This window comes from Cygnus atratus, chromosome 1 (genome assembly GCF_013377495.2).
Source record: "Cygnus atratus isolate AKBS03 ecotype Queensland, Australia chromosome 1, CAtr_DNAZoo_HiC_assembly, whole genome shotgun sequence".
NCBI lineage: Eukaryota > Metazoa > Chordata > Aves > Anseriformes > Anatidae > Cygnus > Cygnus atratus.
In genome coordinates, this window is record NC_066362.1 from 115,706,387 (window position 1) to 115,732,762 (window position 26,376).

A 26,376-nucleotide genomic window follows, 5' to 3' on the forward strand; every position below is an offset into this window, starting at 1 on the left:
TTTGAAGGGGAGTAAGCGGGTAGCTGCTGTGCTGCAGGGGGACCACAAAGCCTGGCATTGAGCCTGTTTCGGTGTGGAGCAGTTTCCTAAAATGAGATTTTCTCCTTCCCCTGACCAGTCGTGCCTTAAAAGCAGGGCTTAGACACCCCGGGACATTTCTCCAGGCAGAGCTGGGAGCCCCCTCAGCCCTCCTGCCCGAGGACCCGTGAGGCGATGAGCCCCACAGCGCCCCACAGCGCTCCGCCCTCACAGACCCCCCAGCCCCATCCTCCCGGCGGCTCGGGGCGAGCCCCCCCCAGCGCCCAGCCCTCTTGGTATCTCCCTCCCCCCCCCTCCCCCGAGGAGGTGGTTTCGCCTCCCCCAGCGGAGGGAGGCGGAGCGGGCGTGGTTTCGCCGCACGCCCCGCCCCCCTCATGCATATTCACGAGGCCGGGGCGCAGCCCCCGCCCCCCGGGCGGTGAATATTGATGAGGCGTGCCGCGCGGCGCGCTGGCGTGTGGCTCGGCGCGGGCGGCCATTGGCCCGGCGCGGGTGTGCGCGGTGACGCGCGGCGCGGCGGTGCGGGTCCCGATTGCTGCAGCCGCTTGTCAGTGTGACGAAGATTGGCACCCAGGTAAGCGCTGTCACTCAAACCCGCTCCCAGCCAGCCACACGCACGGCGCCGCGCCGCCGCCCGCCCGCCCGCCCGGCCGCCGCTCCGGCTCCGCTCCGGCTCCGCTCAACGGCACCGGGGGGGGGGTGGGGGGGGGGCAGCGGGAGCCGCGGCCGGCACGGGCGGCGGGGGAGGGGAGGAGGGGGAGGGGAAGGGGGGGGGGGGGGCGCTCGCGCCGCGGCGGGGGGGGGGGGGGGGGCTGAGGGAGGGGAGGGGGGAGCGAGGAAATTTCTGGAACCGCCGCCCGCCTTCGCCGCGCCGCTGGCGGGGGCGCGCGAGGGAGCGCGCGCGGAGGGAGGGAGGGGGGGGGGGTGGGGGGAGCCTTAAAGGGCCCCGCCTCGGGGGCTGAGGGGGTGAGGGCATGGGTCGGCCCCCGGGGTGCGGTGCGTGGCACCCGCACCCAGAGCCTGCGCCTGTTTGCGGAGCTCGTCGCCGGCGTATCGGCCCGTAAATGCGTTTAAATGCGTCTTTACGGAGGGCTCCGCGGAATAAAAACGCAGGATTTTCCTTCTCTGAGGCCGTCGGTGGCCGTCCACGGTCGTTACGTTTAGATTTTCAAAAAGGACAAACAGTAATTCCTTTCCGTTCAGTCCCCAGAGCCAGTTTCATGCCTCTTGGTATGTCGCTGGTTTTAATCTATCCAAAACGAGCAATTCTGAATTTCCTCATACCCAAAACGAGCAATTCTGAATTTCTTCATATCCAAAACCAGTAATTCCGAATTTCTCCATATCCAAAATAAGTAATTCTGAATTTCTTCATATGCGTTTTGTCAGTTTATTACCAATCAAATATGTACGTATTTCTTCAGTGGACTGGTTACGTATTTTCTTGTCATTTTATGATTAAAATACCCACACAAAAACTTTGGTGTTGGCTTTGTCGTGCTTTCTTCAGGTGAGCCTCAGTTGACCAAACGGTAGATGTTGTAGCTCCGTTTTCTGCGTTTGCAAGGCAGAAATAGGGTCGCACAGAGGATGTTACACCGCACCCGGGCTTCAAACTCTCTGATAGTGCTCATTTTCACCAATCTGCATAATTTTGGGGCATGCATTTTTAGTCTACACCCATGTATCCCCATCTACATAAACGGAGCGCTTATACCTGTCTCTCATCTGAAGCATGTCTCTCATCTTGTTATGGTGTAGTTAAACTGCTTTGCTGGACTGGAGTTTATCTCGTTACCGTTTCCTGTGTGCTAATAGGAAAAGAAAACCCTTCAAGTTTTTTGTATGCTGCTGTTACAGTTTGGAAATACACGTATTTCCAAATGTATATATTTGGAAATTTCACTTCAGCATGTAAAACGTATCTACATGCCTTTAATATTACAGAAGTAACAGCTTTATTTGTATGATTCCTCAGTCTAGATACCATGTTAAGGATTTGGTTTGTTTCTTGAAGTATTCCTGTATAGAAGTAATGTTTTAAAACTAAGTCCTTGCAGTCTTCCATGAGTGCAACTAAAAAGAGCTTAGTTGAGTGAATGAAGTGTATGTGGTCATACTAAATTCTTGAGTCTTACAAAGTGGATGTGCCTCCTGGAAGCTGTACTTTCTTTCTTTTTCATAGATTTGCTTTTGGGCTGTATTGTTCTCACACCTTTGCCCGTCCTGTAAATGCAGTGCTGTAAGAAAGTCATGGCAATTCCGATTGCTACTACAGCAAATTCAGAAGCGTTTAAGAAGCAGACGAGTTTCCCAGAATAGAGCGACTCTTTCTTTCGCTGTTACTAAGCCTTGCTCTGACAGCCAGGAGCGAACGGCCCGCAAACCCTCTCCTGTGGTGGCCACCATCCCGCGAGGAGAGAGGTGTAGGCCGGCTTGGCTGTCAGAACATGGTTCCGCGGTCCAGGAGCCTAACGCTGCCTCTGCAAAACCAGCACACGTGAAAGTTCAAAATAAAGCAGATTAGTATTTTAATTTCGGTGTAAATGAGGCTGGATCATTTGTGTGCATGTGCGAAATTTAAAATTCCGCAAATGTTACTTCTTCCTTGCAGCAGCAGCTGGTTGCTTCGGTCTCGCTTGTTAAGAGTTTGGAGGTTTACAAATGATAAGTCTCTCGGGGGGTTGTTTTACCACAGCTCGATGCTGTACAAAATGTAAAACAACTTAGTGCTCTTCTAAGCAGAGGATTCCGAGAGCAAGGAAAAAAGCTGCTGATAGAGTGCTTTTCCTTTGCTTGCTCGCTGCCAGATGTTGCCAGAGTATTTTACCCAGCCCATTACAGCCCTGCCTGAGATAATCGAATGCTAAAATATTCACGTTGGTTAGCGGATTCTTCACTTCGTTCAATAAGGCTGTTTCGTGTCATAACTGTGTGATGTTGGTAGCACAAGTGGAGCTAGAAGCGAGGCAGAAAATAAAGAATCTGGGAATACCAATCTTTTTGTTGCTGGAGCATTGCCGTGCTTTTAGGAAGTTGGTAACGGGCAGCAACTTGGGTTCTGTGCCAGCAGCATGGGGATACTGGGTCACGTGTATTACCGAAGGATAAAAACGAAGTCAGCGTTAGAAATGGAAATAAAATTCAGGTCTGTTTGTCTTCACCTACTCGCTTATCATCCTTCGTACAAACACACTTATTTGTTTTTAATACAGCAACTATTCCAGGCAATGAACTCTCTCTCTCTTTTTTTTTCCTCCCCTACATGCATGTGTAGAAGAGCTCTTTGCTGTTAAACAGGAAAGCCATTTAAATACATAAAACAGTCAAATGGAGATTTTTGAAAATGGGAGGTAAATGACTGTGATAATCCTGTACTGCCCCTGAGCCTGCTATTCAGACAAATGGGTAGAATATGGTAGCTTTCTGCTGGAGTACTGAACGGGGGAATTTTATTTATTTATTTACCTATTTATTTATTACCACTAAACTTCAGTTTATATTTTGCCTGTGAGCTTTTCAAATTCTCTGCTTTTTCTTGAGTACAGAGGGAAAATCTGGTTTAAAAAAAAAAATCGGAAATCTGGCTATGGTTCACATCCTGCTTAGCTTTCTGCAAACTGCATAGCAAACAAAACAATGGGAAAAAGGGTATTATAACACTTATTACTGAAAAAAATAAATTCCAAGTCTTTCATGTTCGAAAGAAACAGAGGTTTGTAAGACAGAAATCGGAGCTTTGTACATGTTTGACATGCCTAGAGAATAGGGGAATGAACGTGTGTGCTGCGTTGTATGTTTAATAACTAAAAAACTTCCAGGTCTGTCTACGCTCATGTAATTCACATCTTCTAGTCCCACCTGCATGTGTTGTGGGCCGTGACAACTTGGGTTTTTTATTTTTTTAAGATGTTTTCAGTAGCTTATTTCTTAGTCATACTGAAATTTGCCATGATGTGTATATTTGAGCAGGGTTATTCCGGAACGTTTAGGCTAAAATGACTCAGCATTTTTGAAAAAGACATTAGGAGAAGGTAAATATGTTGACTGAAAGAGGAAGAAAAAGTGTTTGTTTGGCTCATTTAAGAGCATCTCAGCACTCGGGCTCTGGAGTTTAGCGCTGCAGAGGAAAGGGGAAGGAGTGTGAGCATCAACAGGGTGTGTGTGGCTGCTCCTAGGGAAACTTCAACAAGGTAAAAGTTCTTGGAAAAACTGGTTCAAGTATATTGCTTGGCAAATACTTACTAAATTGTCTGCATATCCTGTGTAACATGAGTGTCGTCCCGTCTGTTGCGCATCACCTGAGTGTGCAGTCATCGTCTGGACCAAGTAGTTGAGCATGATGCTTCCCGCAGCGGTAGGTGCTGGGTAAGTGCAATCCTGGATGGTCTTTCTTGAGCTGCACTTCTGCCCCAGGGTGCTTAGGCAGTGGCGGCACTGATGGAGGGATGAAGATTGGCGTTCACAGGGAGATGGGGACAGAGATGGAAGCTTGGTGGAAAAGCAGTAGGCCCAGGAGCATGGAAGAGATGGTGCTAGCAAAGCTACAAATGGTGAGAGCGGAGGGAATGAGAGGGCGACAGGTGGGGAAGAGGAGACCTGATGTGGAAGGAAGAAGGGGCAGGGTGGTACGAGGCTGGGGAGCACAGCGAGGTGGGTGGGAGAGGCAGGGAGCGTGGAGGGCACTGGCAGCAGCTTCCAGCAGCAGAGGCTGGAGCGGGGAGCGTCTGCCTTGCAGAAAGTAGTCAGACTGATTGCCTCTGGTTAGCTGTGCTCGCCTGTTTACTGAGGAGCAGGAAAGGGAGAATTGTTGTTTAAATAAATGCCACTTTGAAAAGAAAACAGCGATTTGCTCCAGGGCTTGGAGTTAGTAGCGAAATGGGGTAGCGAAACGTTGGAGTCGAAAAGGGAAAGGTGCTGGAAAACTTGCTGAGCAATTGGAACCAGATCTGGCAGCTGCCGGGCTGGGATTTTGTCACTTCAGTTTATCAGCTAGTCCAACAAGTTCACGCTTGGTTCATTGACAGGCTCACAAGTCCATTGAAAACTATTGGTTTTGAAATTGTCAAGGACATAAAAATAAAATCATTGACAACGGAGCATCTCGATGAAGTGTTTAAATGCCTGAAATGTATAGAGGGGGGTGTGTTGTGTATTCGACATCTTAAGCCCATTTTAAAGGCAGTTATTAGCTCAATGAAACTCATCTTCCTTCAGTTGTACTTCAGTATCATTAGGGATTAGTCTGTTATAGAAAGAATCATTAGAAACTTTATTAGTTTTGTAAATAAGAATGTTGGAAAACTTACAGATGCTTATGAAGCGACATCCTCTATAAAAATCCTGCTAACGTTGTAAAGAGTAATTAATAGCAATAAAGGCATAGTGAGATCGGTTCTTATTCTGTCTTCTTTATGAAAATAACTATAAACACAAAACACAATTTCAGTCATAGCTTATCGGGTGCTGATAACAAATCTTGATTAAAATCAGACTCCGGGTTCTTTGGTTTAATTCATTTAGTTTAATTCATATGGTTAAGTAGGAAAGTTGTACCAGAAGCAGTTCCAGCTGTGTAATTGCTGGTACGTGTCCTCTGGTCTTCAAGGGTTTCGTGGTTGTCTTTCTAATGCGGTCCTCCTATCACTACAGCAGCAAGGCAGGCACTACACTCTTTTTGATATGAGGTCTAAAAGGTCACGATGACAGCGTCTTGGGTAAATCTTGAGGGGAAAAATAATTCTTCTCTGCCCCGTAATAAGTAGATAGGTATGCGGCGTCATGATGTGCATGCTGGGATTCACAAACAAGGACCATAAAGTCCTTTAGTGTGCAGTGTTAAGAACGCAGGGGGGGGAAAATAGCTAAAGGAATCGTCTTTTACTGTGTGGACAGTGGGAATGAATGAGGGAGTAATGGGAAATACTTTTGCTCCCTCCTACTCTTAATCCCACAGGAGTCTTGGAGCAATTAGAGAAGGAAGGTTTCCTTTCCCCCACATTTGGCTTTCCTTTTACCAAAATTTCCTTCTAGTCCCCTTAATTCCTTACTAGTTTATGGAGCTAATAAAGCAGCATTAAATTACAGTGTGAAATGGGTAGGAGAAACTGAGGTGCCGCAGGAAGTTTCTTGAATTTAAGTCTTAATACTTGGAAGAATGAAGTTTTCATGACCATGAGGATTACCTTCTGCAATGCCAAGAGCTACCTGGAGCCAGGATGCCTAGGACGCTGAGACGACAGTCTTTTACGACTAGATTGGAATAGGATTTCTCATCTTTCTCGTTGTGAAGAAGCACTATGGTAAACTGGCAGTAACATGAACCATGATTGTGTGCACTTCCCCAAAAATGAGTTGGTGCAGACCCAAAGGACGTATGCAGAATTAAGGAGGTGAAGACCCAGGTGCCCTGAATTCTGCTTCCATTGCTGTGCCTTGAGAAATTTGTTATCTTACACATCCTTAATATCTACTTTATCAGTTACTGCATACGCAACTCTAGCTTGTACTACCGAAAAAAAGAGTGCTACTTTTTTATACAGTACTTTTTTGCATTTGGTACCTACAAATGGGAGAATTTCCAGAACCCCTTTAGAATACAGAGGACAGAGTTTGTTCAACGTGTGTGAATTGCTAAAGGGACACAAGTCTTTTCATGAGGTGGTTTGTCGTTTATCATGCTGCGTGACAGTGCGTGGTGATGCTTGGAAGATAAAGCCTCTGATGCAAATTCTTTGTATGCCTTGTTAAATTATCACATGGGATGACAGGAAAAAAGGAATGCTATGGGGAATTAACAGGACAAGAAAGCAGTACATACCGTATTGGAGTGGTCTTGCTGAAGAAAGTCAGTGTTACACAGCATATACATTCAAAATCCTACATGCACAGAGAGGTTAATGATAGGTTGCAGCTTGTATTTCTGAAGAAATTCACCTTTAGGAGTGAATTTTAATTTATTTTTAATTTTTGGTTTCTTAAATTATAAGCTGCATTCTTTTTTAATTTAATCTAATCTTTGTTCAGATTAATATATAAATAACTTTATTGCATCGCCAAACAATAAAGGGAAAAAAAGTGACACAAAGTAAATCTCATTTTACTGCAGTAGAAAATTGGTTTGGGGGCTTTTTTAGGTCTCGTCTCCCAGGGAAATTGACAGAGTAGCTGTTGTGTAATAACTGTTTAGCTGTATCCGTGTAGTGTAACTCCCCCAGGCTGGTATTATATTCCTGAACAGGAGCATCATGTTTCTGAAAGTGTAATATTTCTAAATAATGAGCGTACTTCGAAAGTACAAAAGACAGAGGAAATGAAAGCCACCTTGCTACTGAATACGGCCTACGTTCTCGTCAAGTGCAGTTTTAATAAACGTGCATGCATCAACTTCACGTTGGTTTGGTTGTCTTAATTTTACTAACTGTCTCTTTGTAGGCAGGTTGATGGAGATAAAGAACCATTGCAGCAAGGGTAGAATGAATTTCTGCTGGCAAGTTGTCATATATACTCTACGTTTTGCTGCATTACTATTATTTGAATCCATGAACGTGTAAATGTATCTCGCCCTTAATGCATGCTAATATTTGTCTATATGAATGTATGCACAGGTCTTTGCTTCTTACTGACATGCAAAATGAGCATGGCTGAACAGAGGCTTCATTTGTGCTTGAATGAACAAGGCCGTATTTTACTTTGGAACAAAAAACTTTAGCTGTGATACAGTTTTTAAATGACAAAGCAAGCAGTGGTCTGTTTTGGTGTTGTAGCTAACTGTCTTCTCTACGTTGATAACATGACTTCAAAGCTCATCTGTGAGAGGAGAAAGAGGAAGAAAACATGTTGGCAAGAGTAATTCTAAGTTTAGGCCCCACAGTGTCCTCGTATTGCCCCCATCCTTTAACAGCCATGTCTTCTTCCTGTTCTTGCCTCCTCTGACACAGATGGGAGGACAAAACAAGCAAGCTCGGACCTCGATCATTTTCTCCTCTGATACATTTTAGGGTAGACTGTAGTCTCTCAGTCACTCTCAGGTGTCTTTTGGAAGAAAGCAATAAGAGCGCTATGTCCTCTGGCTCCTCAGCCGAACCTCTTCCTCTGTAGCATCTTCCACATGGGCCTGTGTTTCTTCAGTACTTCCTTCCTTCTGCCCTCAATCACCCATATGCACTGTCTGGAAGCTTGCCCGTGTAAGATTACCAGCTGAAGGCTTTGCAAGGAAGGGCCACTTTCTTCTTCGTACGTGAAATATTTTTTGAGTGATCCAATCTGGCAGCAGTGGCGCGCGGGGTTCTTTGCTGCGCTAGTTTCTGAACGGAAGGAACAACAGGCTCTTCAGACTGACGATGTGAAGTACTCCTTTATGTCTGAGCAGACACAAGGCATGGAATAATACCCATATATCTGGCAGTGACCTACATTCAGAAGACTCTGTGGATAGTGAGAAGTCCTTTGTTTGAAAGTAGCCCCGTAAGTTGAGGTAGATGAAAATGAGTAGCAAAATGACAGAATGTGAACAGTGTGTGAAGAAGGGAATAAGAGGTGTGGTGTCTTCTCATGGCAGAGTTGAGAAGTTCCAAAAAGGAGAGAAGGCCATTCCTGGGGGACACAGGTCTTTGACAGCTTTAGAGAAAGTGGTGAGAACTAACACCTCATCTGCCCTTCAAGGCTTCACGAGTGGGTACACAAGCGTGGACTGAGACTCCTAGCTCAGTATTTCATCTCTAACCAGTGACCAAATCATAGACTGCCTTATAGCTCCCCTGAGTGTCTTCCCATGTCTTCTAGAGCTAGGTTTCATGTACTAGAGATGGCATCTGTATTGGCTGGCCTTCAGTATTTTGTTTTTCTGTGAACTTGCCTGAAAAAACATTACTTGTACACTACACACAGGTAAATTCTGGTTCTCAAATGTAAATACGAACTTCATCTCGCTTTCAAAAATGTCGTTATCTTCGTTACAGTTTTTATGCAGATGGCAAAACTGGGAACACGAGAACTTTTTGTGAGAAAGGGAGATAGTCCAGTTCAAGACCTCAGCTGTGTGTTTTAGCCATCATATTGTTTCGGTTGGCCTTTGTACAACGTTAGTGCCAGGAACCTCCCCTGAGATAGTTTTGCAGGCTTTCTTTAGTGCTTTCCAGCAGTTGTGTTTTCTAAATTCTTTCACTATCCTTGCTGCTTTGCTTGCACAATCGTTACTAGTCTTTAAAGTAGCTTTAACATGTCATGTAATGTGAAATAAAATAATTAAATAAAAGTAATTTTAAGTGATATTTTTTGAACGCTTTTTAAAATTGTTGAATACTGTAGCAGAACCTGCCTTCTCCGAACATACGGTACTAATGATGGCTCATGCTCCTTCGTATGCTGTTAGTTCTTACCTTGTAGTAGATTACTTGATTGTAGCCATCATTAGACTACATTCCACAGTCAAATCAAAGCATGAATATGAAGGAGATTTACATTGGGGAAAAAAAAGTCTTTGACCTTTCTTGGCTTCATGCTGAATTTTTACACAGAACTTCCTTTAAAACACTGAGTTGTTCCTATTTGCATTTTGTAGTTTTATTTTGGGATGTGTCTTGTCTAGTCTAAGCAGACAGACAGTGAACCAGAGAGTAAAGAATTCAAGTAAAGATTCAAGAGCAAGCAAGTCAGCAGTCCAAACACAGCTTTCTGTTACAGGCATCAGCAAAGATGAAGAACGAATGTAATAACATCAGGGACTACTATCCCCGATGCTGTGGGACAGTAGGGGGGGGTTACAGGTTATTATAAATGCAGAAAAATTGCAAAGAAAAATTCCTCTCATTTTACTTCTTCCTTGGGTGGAAGAAGAAATAAACCCAAATATTTCCTTTCTTTCTGAGGCTGATTATGAGGAATGTTTTATGTTGTTGTCTCCTCCTGAACCTTTCTCTGTTGGTTCCTAGGTTCCTGTCCTGCACCGGTACGTCAGTGGGATTCACTCTGCTGGGATGAGATAATGGCGTCTTCAACCCACTGAAGGAAGGAGGGGGGTGAGCAGCTTTCTCCCAGCCGACTTTTGAGCTCTTTTAGAAAGCAGTGTGCCATGGGAGCAAATATCATTATGTATTTTGATGCCAAGCAAAGCCAGTTCTAGATGATTTTTGTGCGTCAAACAGGCTTGCGGTTTTGATTCTGTTTAACTTTGTTGAATTGACTGTAAGGGTGTGTGTTACACAGCAAACGCCAGGACTAAAGTTAAGAATGAACGAACAAATAGCCATACTGATTCTGCCAGTTGCCCGTTTCTCTCTGAAGTACTTCAAAAGAACGTACATAGGGGAAAATTAAAAGGAACAATTACGTGTTAACAAGTCAGTTGGGTAGTTTCTTCACAACCTTAAGACAGTTAGTGGTTGGTTTATACCCTGAAGCATAACTATTTATATCTCTTACAAACATCTGTTGTAGCTTGTATATGTTAAAAATGATATTACTGAACTCCCAACAGCTTACTTGCACCTTCTGTTAACAGTGCTGGGTGGTCCCTGTGCTCTTAATTATGAAGGAGTAAGTAGAGCAAGTGAGGAGTGATGGACATGAAGTAATCACTTTGAGTACGTGTTTCAGCTCACCTTTAATCTTTTTACTTAGATGCTCTTTAACTTGCACAGTCTGCACATTTCTAATTATGATCACCCCTCTCCATTTAGCTTCCTTTCTACTCTACTTTTTACCTCCACACTTGTTTTTATTTAAAGGCTTGAATTGTTTTCCTTTCACTTTGTTTTGCAAAACACAATGCTTTCACGAATTCCCTTTCGCCGCAGATGTCAGTGGGGTTTCTGGTTGCAGTTCATGTGTCAGCTTCCAGTTTACATGAAATGTTTTCTTGCGTTTTGTTTTCAAAATAAATAAAATGAGGTTAATTCTGTTCTGTGTGAAGCAGACTGGCAGACCCTCTCAGCCGCCGGTTATTTTTGTTGTTTGTAACTCTTTGAATGTAACACAACTGCACTGTTTTCCTTCTACTCTCAATTTCTTTCACAAAGAATAATTGGAATTTTTAAAGCTGAGTTGGCCAGGAGTCATGTGTGCATAGGCCCGCTTCAGATACCTTAGGCCATATAGCATTAGGCATAGCCGTGCTGGTTAAAGATGGTCCTGCTGTGAGTTGATAATCACCACACATGAACCAGAAATTACCACACTCATAGGTCAGCCAAGAGCAGGGGTTGTGTGAGTGCACAGCAATGTGCTTGAGACAAAGTCAGCTGGTTTGCATCATAGCCACCTTTAACAGTGGGTTGAACTAGCCTGGCTGACTTTATGTAGAAGGGATCAGACGTCGTTCACGTGCTCGGTGAGCTCAGGGGTAGGGCTGTGGAAGTAATTAGCTCTGGCAGAGTGGCAGTGATAAACATCTGGGAGTGATACCAGCTTCATCTAGCATCGCTGCTTGCAGAACGAACATCTGCTTAGGCTGTGTATCTGCTAACTAGCACTGGATGCTGGATCCTAAATTAGGTTATAAAAGCCAAATGTGTAAATACCTTTTCAGTTCTTTTTCTTGAAGTCTAACACAGTTTGTTTCTAACCACTACTGGATAATGAGGAGATGTTTCTCTTTAGTGAACTAAAGTAATTCCTCAGTTAATTGCCTCAATTTAAGTGTGTCATTAGCTCAATTTGTTCTTCTTGATTTGCAGTAGTTGTCTTCACTAAATCTCATCAGTTGCTATCTTGCCTAATAGCTTAATCTTCCTCTACTGTAATTATAAGTCAGAGGGGAAGCTCTTATGGGAAATGAAGAATATACCCACGTAGAATGCTCTCCAGCTATTCCACTGGGAGAGAATGAGGCTTTTTGGAGAAATTGTCTGTGCATCTAGCTCAAAGCTGAGCACCTCTTTCTTCCATCCTTCACGTGGACTGAGGGATTTCCAAACACAGAATGTCTCTTCCTTCTGGAAATCTAGAAGGAAGGGTCAGTCCAGAAATTCTTGCCATTGTCTATTGTCTTCACCTCTTCGGACGTGTTATCTTTGTTGTTTCCCTCTTCATGGTGTTCTTTGTGTCGTTAATATTAGCTCTCATCTTCGCTAAATCTAAGGCATCCTAAAATGTACACTTCTTAAACTGTTTTACCTTTTCTTATTTCCTCATTTCTAAGAACTTTTCTTTCTCCCACAGTCAGACAATTTCTTTAACGACATTTTGTGAGCGAAACCACTTCTAAAATAATCACCAAATTGTGTTTACTATTTTTTTGTTGACTGATGAGTATGCTCTGCTCAAATGTTCTGTTTTGATTTTGAGGGTAGTCTGGTGTGTGCTTCTGATATCTCAGTCAGAAATGAAATGTGTACCTTTTGGGGGAGAAAAGCTGGATGTTGCATGTGCCTCTTTACTTTGTCAATATGGTCAATCGTTAACGCCCTGGTTGTAAGCTATCATTTCTGAAAAAATAAACGCTTAAACATAATGTAAATGCTTACAGGGCTGATGTTTTAGCCCTTATGATATGTTCCCTTAAAGTTCTCTTGGAAAGATACCTGCGCCTAGATATCTGATTTAACTTTAACATGGAATGATTCACAGCTATTTAAAAAAAAAAAGTCTAAGGAGAAAGTGTGGTTTTGTAACACTTGTGTAAAAACTTAAAAGGTATTCTTCATGTTAGTGTCATCATGAGATTAGGGATTATGGGGATTGAGGATTTTGTTCTGTTGATGGTTTTTGTCTTTATTAATAAACATAATCTAAGCGTTTGTCATGAGGCACAGACAGACTAGTAAAGCCATGTGACAGAAAAGATTTTGTATCCTTCCCCAGGGCTTTTTGTATAAAGAAATACAGTATTAACGTTTTGGCTAGAGTTAGTTCACTTCATGTGTTATGTTACAACCACACACAAACGCCATGTGAGGCTTTTGGCTCGTCGTGGCACGACTTCTGGCAGGACATTTCGGGATTCCGCCGCTCAAACCAAAACACTTCAGAGAACTTGGCTCTTACGGGGCGCTGGTTGCCACCAAACCACAACCAGACAACACTTGCCTTAAAGCTATTAGAAAAAACCCTGTATGCAGTCTTTATTCTCTTCTTCTGTCAACTGTATTCTGAAGAAAAAGATACTCTAGCATAGGAGTTCCCAAACCCCCGCATACCTTTTAGCTACAAGGCTGCAAGCTGCTTCACGCAATACGTGCGTGTTGTCTGCAGACAGAAACTTGTTCAGCCATGCCATGACCCTGTGCCAGAACCGAGCTCGAAGAAGGGTATCTTGAAATTTGTCCTGTGTTTCCTAAACGAAACCTGTTACGTGTGACTGATATTATCTGCAGGAGATACAGCTTTCCAGAACTGTAGAAATTACTCTTCAAAATGGTCATATATAGTACTAGTATGCAATGGTTAAGGAATGATTTGAAAACAGGTTAAGCATTTGTAGTGATTGAACTCATTACAAAGAAAATAGTTTTCATTTCAGATCTTAAGCTAGTCAAAATTCTAATACCTCATTATTCAATGCTGATAGAAGCAGAAGAGAGCAGAAAACCTGGAATGAATACCTGGATGTAATCATTTTAAAGCATGAGCTCTGTCTTTTTTTTTAATATGACTGTTTTTATAGTAGCTAAACATTAGGACTCCTACACATCAAGAGAAATTGAGTTCTATGGTAATATTTAATGGTAATAGCTTAATGGATTATGTGATTTGTATTGTAGTGCCTGCTAATCTGACAAGAAAAGTACAATAAGTGTGATGGACTTTTTTTTAAGCTCATCTAGTTACCAGATTCCAACTAATTCTTAGAGGGAATGACAGACATACATTTATTTGTTTCATAAATCTCACTGAAATTAATATTTCCTAAAGTATTAAATGTCTATGAAAACGAGACTTGTGAATTCCTAAGTTGTTTTTCAAAGCATATAACTTCACAGGCCCAATTGTTTAAAAATAGATGTTGTTCCATCCTTTGGTGAGCCTTCCATGACTTGGATAGTAGATTCCTTATTTCAGAAGTGATTTGAGACTTAGTTTTCCAAAAGTAATTTGGGGTCCTGATTTTAGAATATAGGATTCATACTCATGAGTAAATTGGCATTCCTTAACACTTCCTACATTTGCTTCATCACTGCTAGTCTCAATATGTTTTTTCAGTTACGGGTCAATGTGGTGTTTGTTAACCTTTATAGAACAAAGACACAAATCTTTGCTCCTTTCTATATTTTGTGTGTTACCTTAGAATGAGCTAGCATTTATTTTTGCAGTGCTTAACTAAAGTTTACCTGAACTTTATGAATGTAGCAGGACCTCATCCTCTGATTAAAAATCTGGTGTTAAAATAAGGAATTACAGAATGGATGTTTTAGTGATGAAGCCTGTTGTGATTTCCTATGTGGCGTTTCATTGAGAAAATACATGTAACTTTCATTGTCAATAAACTCGCTGATTTTTTTTGGTGTTATAACTCTTAATCTATTTTATATCTTTTGCAACTGGATTCAATGGTCACTTTTGTAACTGACTTTTTTCTTTTTTTTTTCCTTTTTTAAAGAATAGTTGTTCATGCTTATGATGATTTGACATAATTAACATATTCTTAACCATGATGGCAACACAGACATTAAGTATAGACAACTATCAAGATGGACAACAGGTAAGTGTGTTTTTCTTTCTCCATGAACTAATACAGTTAGCAAGAGAAGGACATAGTTACTTTAATGCCTACTTTGGCGTTATTGCAGTATCTGTTGTTTGTAAAAACAAGATCTTCAAAGTGACAAGCTAATATTCTTTAATATTTGAAAGCTTTTAATAAAAGCTTTCAATTAAAAGTTGATCTTTGCATGACTTCACATAACTTCTGGAAGAATGGGTAGGTAAGGGGTTTTCTTCTGATTCTGCTGTAGATTGTGTGCTGTAATGCTCTTATTTTTAGGAAAGTCAGGTGTGTATCCTTAATATTTTGAGTACACGATTCTTTGGTGTTCCTATGTGTCTGCAATTACAATAGTCAGATGACATTTAGGCAGCCATAGGCTCTTGGTCTTGAGCAACGAAGAATAAATTTAGTTATCTAGAACTATCTATAGAACAATATGGTTATCTGGAACTATCTATAAATTTAGTTATCTAGTTATCTAGCATATCTGTTATATGCTAGTTTGAATTGTTGCAATTATAATGCACACTGAAAACTGATAAAATACTTCAATTACTATAAGGAGCTTATGGATAAGAATTGCTCTTCCAGTCTATTATTTCTGTTAACAAACAGCTAGAATTAGGAAGCACAGTAGGATATGTCTGGACATGATGTTTCTTTTTTGTACAACAGGCTGTGTATTGCAACAATTTGAATTGCTAAATTAAAATACTGTTAATTGGAGACAAGTCATGCCAGTGGCCTGTACTCTGAAGACCCATTTTTACGTTACTGTGTCAGCCCTAAGCAGTAAATACCAGTACTTCTGTCAGCAGATGGCAACAGTGGTGAACAGTCAGAAGAAAAATGGCAACTTTTTCCATCTCTTATAAAAGAAAAATGTTTATCTGAATGCAATCTGAGATTATTGCTTTTTTGTTGTTGTCTGCTGTTTTTATTGCAATTCTAATTTCTTTCTCTTCTCACCTGTCTTACATCTTTTACTTTATTCCCTCAGCAAATACATGCCACTCTGTCACTTCAGTGAAAGTAGGATGTGGTTTTGTATAGAACACATTGGGAGAGATCATTTTCTTTCCATTTGTTTTGTGCTTTCAACTCGGTGACCAATATAGGCAGGTAATTTTGGTGCCTGCTTCTTTTGTAATGTAGAAATGGCCCACAGAAAATAGCTCGCAGTTTGAAGTGAGTTCTTTTTCTCTTCCTAGCAAGGTAGAGCCCTAACTAAACACAATCTCCACCTTCGAAGTCTGCAGATCTGTGGCTCAACATTTATAATCACTTGTAGGAGTCACCCCCTCTTATTTTGCTCCTCCTTCTTGTCATTAGCCAAGAAATTAGTTCATTAAGTTGCATCATTTTTGCAAGCATTCTGGTTTAAAAATCATCTCTGCTTGCTGAGGAAGCTTTTTATGAGGTAGGATGCTGTACTGGGTTGGATACTGTGTCGTCTGCTCAGGTTCCTATTTTGCATGAACATGTCCCTGACAGGTAATAAAGCACACACCTTTCAGTTCTCTCAGGCCCTCATTGAGGCGGTGTAAAGGCCTTTTGCTTACCTTGTGTGGAAATAGATGAAGTTGTGTCAGAGTCAGATTCTCTGATAGTTCCTGGCGGGCAGCTCCCCTCCCTCTCAGAGGGTTCCTGTGACATGTACATATATCAAAGGGGAAAGAGGGCAGAGGATTGCAGTCTTAAATTCATTTCTAAAGGTGTCAATTCTGACTGCATGGTGATACCTAGCATCTGTCTCTGCTCCAGATAAAACTTGCTAGGGTTAAAGTAGAAAAGATCACAGCAACTTATTTTGCACAGAAGCTGCCAGTGCTCAAAAGGGAGAAAACCAAGGCATTGGGTTGTGGGGGGATGACTATGACTCCCCTTTAAGGTACCACTTACTCTGAGAGATATTTAGCTGGAGATGATGGGGAAAACCACTTCCAACACCTGTGAAGAGCCTCCAAGGCATTGCCAGCCACCCAGTGCAATGCAGGATGGGCTGGGTAGAAGCTGTATCTGTACGTTGTTTTTCCAGAGGTGGCAGATTGTGGTGCTGTGCTCCGAAATACAGCTGGTGAGGCAATCGGGGCTTTGCAAACAAACAGCTGAACGTGTGGATGGTAACATACAGGGAGGGTGGAGGCAACGGGCAGGAAAAAGCCATAGGGAAGCAGAAAAGCTGTCCCCTGGAAGACAGGTGTTCATCTGCAGCCACGCCGCTAATGGAACAGCAGTGTGGAATTCAGCAGTTGTTGACCCCACAGGTGGGATCAATAATGGTAACGTGAGGAGGTATTTCACACAGTCATGGGGACTGTGGAGTTGTTCAGTCTTTTAAGTAGTTCCATAGGGCTTTCTATTTTTTCTACCTTTTTGCAGTATTTTTCTTGCTCTGCTTGCTTGTGGACCGTCAATCCAGACAGATTTTTTTTTCCCTCTCATGGAAATTTATCATTTTAGACTGACAGCTTTTACAAGAGGTGACTAAATTTGTTGTGTATGAATATGTGAATCGCATTTAGATAAACTGGCAGATATATCTTTAAAAATATTTCTCAATGGTAGGTACTTACACTTCCCCCCCCCCCCCCCATCAAAATTTGTCAAAATGTTTTTGTTAATTGGAATTGTAGAAGGAGTTATTACTGGTTTTTCCAGGAGCTTGATATTCCTAAAATAACTTCTTATCTCAACATGTAAATTTGAGTGGTGAAAGTTACGCTCCTGATAACTGAGAGATTGGTAGGACGATATTTTAGTTTTGTAAGAAAATGTGTGTTTTAATTGGTAATAAAGACTTCAGGATCTCTTTTTTCCTGTATCTTGATATAATGTACAGTAAGAAATAAGAACACTCAGAGCAGAAGCTTTTCTTTTCTGTTGCTTCCATCCTAAACGATTTTTATGTGGACGTCCTTGTAAGATCTTTGGAGCAATGGAGTCTAGCGTGCTTCAGAAATCACCACTTTGAAGACAAAATGCTTTAACAATTTACTAATATCTGTAGCTCCAATTTAGAGCTGAGTACTGAAACTTGAAATGACCTTTATACCACCTATCAAAAAGTCTCAAGGATTAAAAGAGCTTTTTGTTACTGCTATGGCTTTTTGTGTAATTGCCAAGTCATACCAACCTTCTGGCAATTTAGTAGCCCTTTGCATTGCTATTTCCTTAGAAAACAGTACACTTATTTTGTGTCAAGCATACAGATCTACAGTAACTTATCCTTTTTCTACAGATGCAAGTAGTAACAGAGTTAAAAACTGAACAAGATCCCAACTGCTCTGAAACTGATGCAGAAGGGGTGAGTCCTGCCCCTGTAGAATCTCAAACTCCAATGGATGCAGACAAGCAGGCCATTTACAGGTAGTAATGGACTCATGCTCTGTCTTTTGAAGGGTAAAGAGAGGTTTGGTTTTTTGTTGTTTTATGTTTTTTTTTTTAATAATATAGGCAGCTTAAAATCAGATGATATCTTGGCTATCTGTCTCAGTAGTAGTATCCAGGGAAAGAAGGAGATCAAGTTAACTTCACTGTTATTATTTATCCAAAAAAAAAAAAACCAACTTCCCTTTAGTGTGGGTTTCTTTCTATTTCAGCATAGTTCTAAGGATATTCTAAAGCTGGCTGCTTTTAAAGAGCAAGTGCAATTTAGTGAGCGACTGTTGAGTTGTGCTCACTATTTGTTATACTGTGCTTTTCATTTTTAATGTGGGATTTTATTGCAATTAGGTCAATCTTTACTCCATTTTCTTTAGGGATTATGATCTATTGTCCAGAAATTAGCTCAAACTGAATTAAATGTTGATGTGTAAACACAATAATTTGAGGTTTTTCTAGTGTTAAGTGCTGTGCTGAGCAGGACATTCAGTTTTGATGAATTTAAATGTTCTTTCATTTTTCTTCCATTTTAAATGCTTTATAAACACACAATTATTACCAGTTTGCAAGTTAAAAAAAATAGAAAGACATACCCACTTGTTTGCAGATTTGTGCTGACAAAAGCGTCTTCTGCTCTGAGCCATTCTAACCTATTTTATAGGAGGCCTCTAAGTATAGTGTGCACACTGTAGCCAGTGCTGTAATGTTGTGATGTAGAAATAAGGCCCACATTGAAGAATAAATGATTTATTTATTCATTTTGGACTTTAAATAAGTTTAAATCTCTATTCATCCTATTTGTAAGTCTTAATTCCCATTTCTAATGCGTTGTATTTAACGTATCTCTTGCCACTCAATTACAGTAAATGAAATAGCATGTCACAGCTCTTTAGATTGTGATTGTTCTGTTTGTTTAAATAGACTTATTTTGCTGCTTTACTTGCCTCTAGGTTGTGTGGTAAATCAAAACGGAAAAACAAGCTTTCCTCGTGTTCTGCTGTAGCCAGTAATGTTATGTGCATTCTCCTCCAAGACTTATCTCTCTGTTTCTTGTGAGAGTGACTGTTACCTTATGTGAGCTAGATAGCTCTCTTTTTAGTAGTGTACATAAGCAAAAATACTTATTCATATATTTTAACTTTCATTCTAGGCACCCACTATTTCCCTTGTTAGCACTATTATTTGAAAAATGTGAACAATCTACCCAAGGCTCAGAAGGCACAACTTCTGCAAGTTTTGATGTAGATATTGAAAATTTTGTAAGGAAGCAGGAGAAAGAAGGAAAACCCTTTTTCTGTGAAGATCCAGAGACTGATAATCTGGTAAGTGTAAACTGTTCACTTTATTTCTGAAAGAATCATCATGTTTGTTTCTTTTTCCTAACTTCATGTGGCAACTGGTGCTTATAGCTTCCCCTCAGTTGTTTCTTCCTATAAAGGATATTTTTTTTTATTATGTTAAAGCTGAGAAACAGTCCCTTTTTTTTTCTCCTTTATCTGTAAACTTTTATTAGATCCTTCACAGTTGTTTCCCATATGGGTTTCTAAACTGGCTGATCAATGTATTAGGGATGAGCAGAAACATCTGCTTTCCATAGCCAGGTTGATGCTGCAAATCAATTTTAAGTTGTTGAGTATATGACATGTATATCAAAAGCATACCATGGGTGTAAGTTTCTTCAACTTTTTCTTAATCAGGATTCATATAGTTAATGTGGGAGCAGAGCTGTTAGTAAGATGAGCTTAAAAACCTCTTTGGCATGTAAGAAAAATGTCTGTATGTTGTTGTCTTCATTAAGATTTCTGAAACTCCTTCCTGTGGTGAAGTCATTTCCCTGGTCCCTTAGTCTCCCTCTTGAATCGTATTCTCTAGAGAACACCTCTCTTGGCTTGCTGGTTTCTAAACTGTCTACTTGCCTTCTTCACTTTAGAGTCATGTCGCAAATCAATTTTATCATGTTCAAGAGTTGCTAGAATTATAGGGGTCAAGTGTTTACCTACAGGGCTTTGTTTTGTTTTGGAAAACCTTTTCCTTTAAGGTGACTGTGTAATAAAACAAGTCTTCGTCTTTGAGTCTACTTCATGGGAGAAAAAGCTACTTAAACTGTTGAAGTTCACAAACAAATCTAAATGGACTGTAATTGTAAACAACAATTGGAAAGAGTAATGTTTTAAAGCTGTTATTTAGAAAGACTTATGTGCACAATTAATATCCTGTGTGGGAGGCTAAGATGACATACCTGGAGAAAACCTCTAAACAGAACCAAGGCTTAGGAGATGCTGTTTAGAAGTGGCAGTAGTGCTACTGTGAACAGCATGTAAGGAGGGGTGCATAGGGTTGCAAAACAGGGCTGATTTTTGGCTGTTTTTTCAGGCAGACTAAATAGTCACTTTGTATAACCTGATTTTGTTCCAAGCCCTTTATGACTTCTAGACTGATATTCAGTGCACTGAAGCTCTGGGAAGGCAGTATTTAAATATCGTCATTGAAAGTAAAGCTGCAAGAGTCTCTAGGTATGTTTAGAGCAATGTGAGAGAAAAGAAAGCAGAAGGCAGCAGCCTGCAGAATGAGGCAAGCTTTTACGACAAGCTAAAAAGGTATAGGAAGTTACCTTTCTCAGCTATTTGTTACATCCTTTTCATTTTAAGTTTTACAGTGCCTGGGATGGAAATAGCCTAATGTATCATGTTAATGATCTTAATCTATGTAAATGTAAAGTCACCTTAGTTTAAATATTCTTTAAGGATGCATGAATTTAACACAACTCACTTTGCACTAGTCCATCTTCAAGAGTGCTTTTACAAAACTCTCTTACAGCTTGGGTTGTGGAGCTGTTTGTTTTACAGAGGCTTTTGTTTTCAGTTTGGAAACATTCTGAGGCTCATTGAAATTCAAATATGCACTTAGATGGGAAAGCAGGTAAAGGAGGGTGCATAACATGATACATAACGATACTTTCAGTATTAGTGTAAAGATTCTTCAGTTTATAAATGAAGAATTGAAGAACAGGCATTGGCCACTTCGACCAAAGCTACAACTAGAACAGAATTGAAACCCCAAAATCTCAGTTTCATGGCTTAATCATTAGATCTTTGATGCAGCTCACTTGAGAAATACTTACTGATAAAGACAGTGATTTAGTTATCTAGTTAGAAGGAATTATTGACTATACACATACTAAAACAGTTTCATGGATAAACCCAGTTGCAGAATGACTGTTGCCTCTGTAGGAAATAAAAATAGAATTTGAAAGAAGAAAAATTAAGGCAAAGGGAAAAAATTATTCTCTTTTTTAGTTACTGCTCTGTTGTGAGAAGCAGTGGTATTGGGTGCTTTTTTTAATATAATTTGAAATTTCAGTGGTGTAATATTATGTTTATGAAATACTGGTAGCACGATATAATGATTGTCTTATAGGTAAGCGGAAAATAAGTACTTCAGAACAGTTATAATGAGACTGCCAGTGAAGAGTATGGCTCATTCATTGTGGTGGAGAAATCTTTGGCAGCTGTGGGGCGCTGGTACTATCATTTCCGATTCCTTTTGAACAGGAAAGCATTCATATAAATTAATAATAATAATAATAATGAAGTGGATTATTGATGAATAAATACTTTAAAGGGCCATTACTTTCTGAGGAGGACTAAATCCAAGGTAAAAACTGCAGTTCATAACAAATACTATTTTGCCCGTGTACAAAATCCTGTGGTTGTTAAAGAGTCAATTGCACATGAAATCCTCTAAATAATGTACCAGTTTCAGCATCTTGTTAATTGACACAGTTATATGAAAAGCTGACTACCAGGAATGTGTATAATTTTAGAATTGCTTCTTTATCTTGTTTACTCTGTAGTATGTTAATTGTTTTTTGTTGCTGCTATCAGTGGCACCTCTTGCGTGCTGTGCATTGGCTGTGAATTTAAAAACACCAATACAAATCTCCATGTCTTTTTCTCCAAAAACTTTTGTAAGTATATTTGCCTCCACTACTTCCGTCAAAATGAAAATGAGAATTAGTTCTGTTTTGCATTAAGTGGGTCTGCTAACTTGCTAAGCTTCAGTTTTTTTCTTTCATGACTCAGAGTTCAACACACATGCTGTTTTCCCTTATCCCTCTAATCCCAACTTTTGAGAGTGATAGAATCACAGAATAGTTTGTGTTGGAAGGGACCTTAAAGCCCACCTGGTTCCACCCCCCGCCATGGGCAGGGACACCTCCCACCAGACCAGGCTGCCCAAAGCCCCATCCAGCCTGGCCTTGAGCACCTCCAGGGATGGGGCACCCACACCTTCTCTGGGCAGCCTGTGCCAGGGCCTCACCGCTCTCATAGTAATTGATTCCTTCCTTAGATCTAATCTAAATCTACCTTCTTTTAATTTAAAGCCATTACTCCTTGTGCTATTACTATGCTCCCTGGCAGAGACCCTCTCCTGCTTTCCTGTAGGCACTGGAAAGCTGCTACGAGGACTCCCCAGAGCCTTCTCTTCTCCAGGCTGAACAACCCCAGCTCCCTCAGCCTGTCTTCATGGGAGAGGTGCTCCAGCCCCTTGTCCAGAAGAGGGCCACGAGGATGACCTTGCTCTAATACTTTCATGTCCTTCTTGTGCTGGGGGCCCCAGAGCTGAACGCAGCACTCCAGGTGGGGTGTCACAAGAGCAGATCAGAGGGGGAGAATCACCTCCCTTGCCCTGCTGGCCACGCTGCTTTTGGTGCAGCCCAGGATACAGTTGGCTTTCTGGGCTGTAAGTACACATTGCTGGCTCATGTCAAGCTTCTTGCTAACCAACACCCTCAGGGCCTTCTCCTCAGGGCTGCTCTCAAGCCATTCTCTGCCCAGCTTGTATTTGTGCTTGGGATTGCCTCGGCCCAGATGCAGGGCCTTGCACTTGGCCTTGTTGAACCTCTTGAGGTTCACACAGGCCCACCTCTCAAGCCTGCCCAGGTCCCTCTGGATGGCATCCCTTCCCTCCAGCCTGTCGACCACACCACACAGCTTGGCGTTACCAGCAAATTTGCTGAGGGTGCACTCAGTTCCACTGTCCGTTTGCCTACAAAGATGTGAAATAGCGCCAGTCCCAATACCGACCCCTGAGGAATGCCACTCATCATTGGTCTCCACGTGGACAAGGAGCTGTTGACCACATCTCTCTGAGTGTAACCATCCAGCCAATTTCTCATCCACCGAGTGGTCCGTCTGTTAAATCCATGTCTCTGGAATTTAGAGACAAGGCTGTCATTTGGGATGGTGTCAAATGCTTTGCCCAAGTCCAGGTAGATGGTGTCAGTTGCTCTTCCCCTATCCACCAATGCTGTAACCCCATCATGGAAGGCCACCAGATTTGTCAGGCAGACAAATCTGAGAAGAATATCTGAAATCTAATAGTTGGAATCTAGTAGGTGTAGCTCAGTGGTTGAAGAGAGAGCAATGCATGTGGTTGTGGTTTATTTTGACCTCAGTTAAGACTTGACATGATTGCCTGTACTATTCTCATAGACGAGCTGATAAAATATGGACTAGATAACTGGACAGTGAGCTGGAATGAAAACTGGGTGAACTGCTGGGCTCAAAGGATTGTGATCAGCAGCATGAAGTCCAGTGGACAGGTAGTTGTTAGTGGCGTACTCCAGGGGTTGAGACCAGGACCAACACTGTTTAACATCTTTGTTAATGACCCAGATGATGGGACAGAGTGTACCCTCAGCAAGCTGGCAGGTCACAGGATCATACAGAACCTGAAGGAGTGGCTGGGGCACCAGAGTGCTGTGTCACCATTCACTTTTACAGTTTGAAGAAATATGCCAACAGGAATCTGATGGAGAGTTCAGCAGAGGAAAATGCCAAGTGATGCACCTGGGGAAGAACAACCCCATGTGCAAGTACATAGTGTGGGCCAACGAGGTGGAAAGCAGCTTTGCTGGGGGGCAAAAAAAAGGCCTGAGTGTCTTGGTAGACACCAGATTGAACACGAGCTAGCAATGCATCATTGCAGCAAAGAAATTCAACATCCCTGGGCTGTTTTAGGAAGTACGTTAGTGGTAGGTCAAGGGAGCTGATTCACCAGGGCTGAATTGAGGGAAAGAGGCACATTTGGAGTGATGGGTGCTGTTCTGGGCTCCTCACTACTAGTCATAAAGATACTGGGGTGAGTGGAGCGAAGGACCATGATGGTAGTTAAAGGACTAGAGCATCTCTCGTACAAGAGAGGCTGAGAGAGCTGGGATTGTTCAGTCTGGAACAGAGAAGACTCAGAGAGGATCATGGGGAAGTAAAGAAAACAGTCTGACTCTTTTCAGCGGTGTCCAACGAAAAAGCAAGAGGAAGTGGATTTAAATTGAAATACGGGAAATTCCATTAAGGCATAAGGAAAAAAAAATACTGTAAGGGAGGTTGAATACTAGAGCACGTTGCCCTGAGAGGATGTAGAGTCTCCATCCTTGGAGACAGTCAAAACCTATCTGGACATGGTCCTGAGCGCCCTGCTGTAGTTGCTTTGAGCAGGGGTCTGGATTAAACAATTGCCAGAGGTCCCTTCTGACCTCAACTATTCTGTGAGCCTTCAGAGGTCTCCTTCCCAAAGATCCTGAATGCTTCAGCCTGCTTCACGTGCTTCTGGTTGTAGATAAACATTCTCTTAGATCTAGCTTACACTGGTTGTAGATGGGTCTACGGTGTTCAAATACTCCTTCCTCCTGAGTTACCTGTTTCTGATTTTAGTGGTCACAAAGTCTCTTGGTTTATGTAGTATTTTCTGTTGTTGAAGGGCTGCATGAATCTGGTTGACTTTGCTTTAAAGGGATGAGGAAGTATTTGTTTATGCCTTGTGTTCCATGGCCGCTGATACCAGTACTGTCTGAAACTGGAACCAAGTTGCAAAATCAACTTACCTTTGGCATTGAATTCCTGATGTGTAGTGACATTGTTAGCTATGAGTTGCTGTTACTAGATACCAAACGAAATCTGAGTGTGACTTCCCCTCTGCCTGTCCTGAGGGCCGGGGGCTCTGCGCAGCTGGCATTCTGTCAGGCCATTTGCTTTGTCAGGGGCAGCAGGCAGAAGAGTTTCTGTCAAGTTGTGAAATACCTGGTACATTCTTCAAACTCTTCAGCTTGAATTATTGGTGGTTGCATAGAGAAGACTGTAGCTGGGTTTAGTGGCAGGTTTTTTTCTCCCTTGTGTCACATAAACTTACACATTTTAATATAGATTGAAAATTTTGTAGTGGAGAGGGACTCTAATATGGTGCACCTTTGTTACGTCTTCTGTTTTTGCTGTCCTTTTTACCTCCAATGTTAAATAAACCATTCACTTGAAAGAATAATCTAGCAGAAACTGATAATTGGAACAAGCCAGAAGGGTGGAGCAAGGAGGCCAGGTGACTACTGGTTTTCCACCTGTGCTCTTATCTGACTACAACAGAGTCAAACAAATAAGGTATAAATGCTTGCTCGGAAGCAATCATTCAACTTGGAGCCAGAGCTGAACTGAGATGAATTGACCATTATAGTGCTATAAAGACTTGCGCTCAAGTCCTATTAGAACAAGAGTCACAGGCCTGACTCAAGTAAGAAAATTGGACAATTACTCAGCCAGTTTATTTTTTTTTCCTCTTGCTCATTTTAGGCAATGGCATGCAGAACTAAACTGCTCCACATAGTTGTTTTTTTTGTGACAGAGGTTTAAACCAACGGCTCCAAAGCAGCAGAATGTCATTTCAGTGTCTCTACCAGCCTTAACTGGCCCCATTGCTGCCTGTATACCTGATACCAGAAGTTTTGAAGTGTCACATATACTAACTGTGGAGGCTCTCATGATCCTTGCAATGATACATGCTGCGCACACACTTGAAATGCCTTGAATATTCCAAAGGAAAAGCTTGTTTTTCATCCAGAGGACTGCAGAATGTTAATCTGGAAGGCATGGATATTAGATCAATTTGACCAGAAAGCAAGTTCATTAAGAGCAGTGTTAGGTTGTTCTACCTTCAGTAGTTCTTAGTAAGCTAAGGTCTAGATTACTTCTTGTTAGTTTGGCATTCTGGTTTCCATTCTCCATTAATCAGTGGTTTCCAGCATTTGTGGTAGCACAAAGGATGTCAGCACTGAGAAATACGGGTAACATCCACACAAGTTTTCATTTTAAGGATTTTCTTGTCCCATATATTGCTAGGTCTGGCCACTAAACCAAATTTCAATCTTTGTGATTCGCTATGTGAAGGGCTTCTGTTCTTCATATTAGTACTCTAACTTGTGGTTAGCACTGATGTGGTCGGGCAATTGGACTAGATGATCTTTGAAGGTCCCTTCCAAC

The 26,376-nt window shown here is 41.7% G+C and overlaps 1 protein-coding gene across 3 annotated transcripts in view; it reads left to right on the plus strand.

Annotated features, from left to right (window-relative positions):
- The first annotated feature begins 467 nt into the window (after positions 1-467).
- Positions 468-26,376, plus strand: part of PKNOX1 (PBX/knotted 1 homeobox 1) — a 47,429-nt gene continuing 21,520 nt past the window's right edge. The window contains exons 1-5 of one of the 3 annotated variants that reach the window (XM_035545914.2): positions 468-613; positions 9,972-10,058; positions 14,581-14,677; positions 17,925-18,052; positions 19,218-19,389. In XM_035545914.2, coding sequence (XP_035401807.1) covers positions 14,627-14,677; positions 17,925-18,052; positions 19,218-19,389 — 351 coding nt within the window. In that variant the 5' untranslated portion in view covers positions 468-613; positions 9,972-10,058; positions 14,581-14,626. Of the gene's footprint in view, positions 614-9,971; positions 10,059-14,575; positions 14,678-17,924; positions 18,053-19,217; positions 19,390-26,376 lie in introns of those variants that run through there. The other 2 variants (XM_035545913.2, XM_035545917.2) reach the window with 2 other exon arrangements.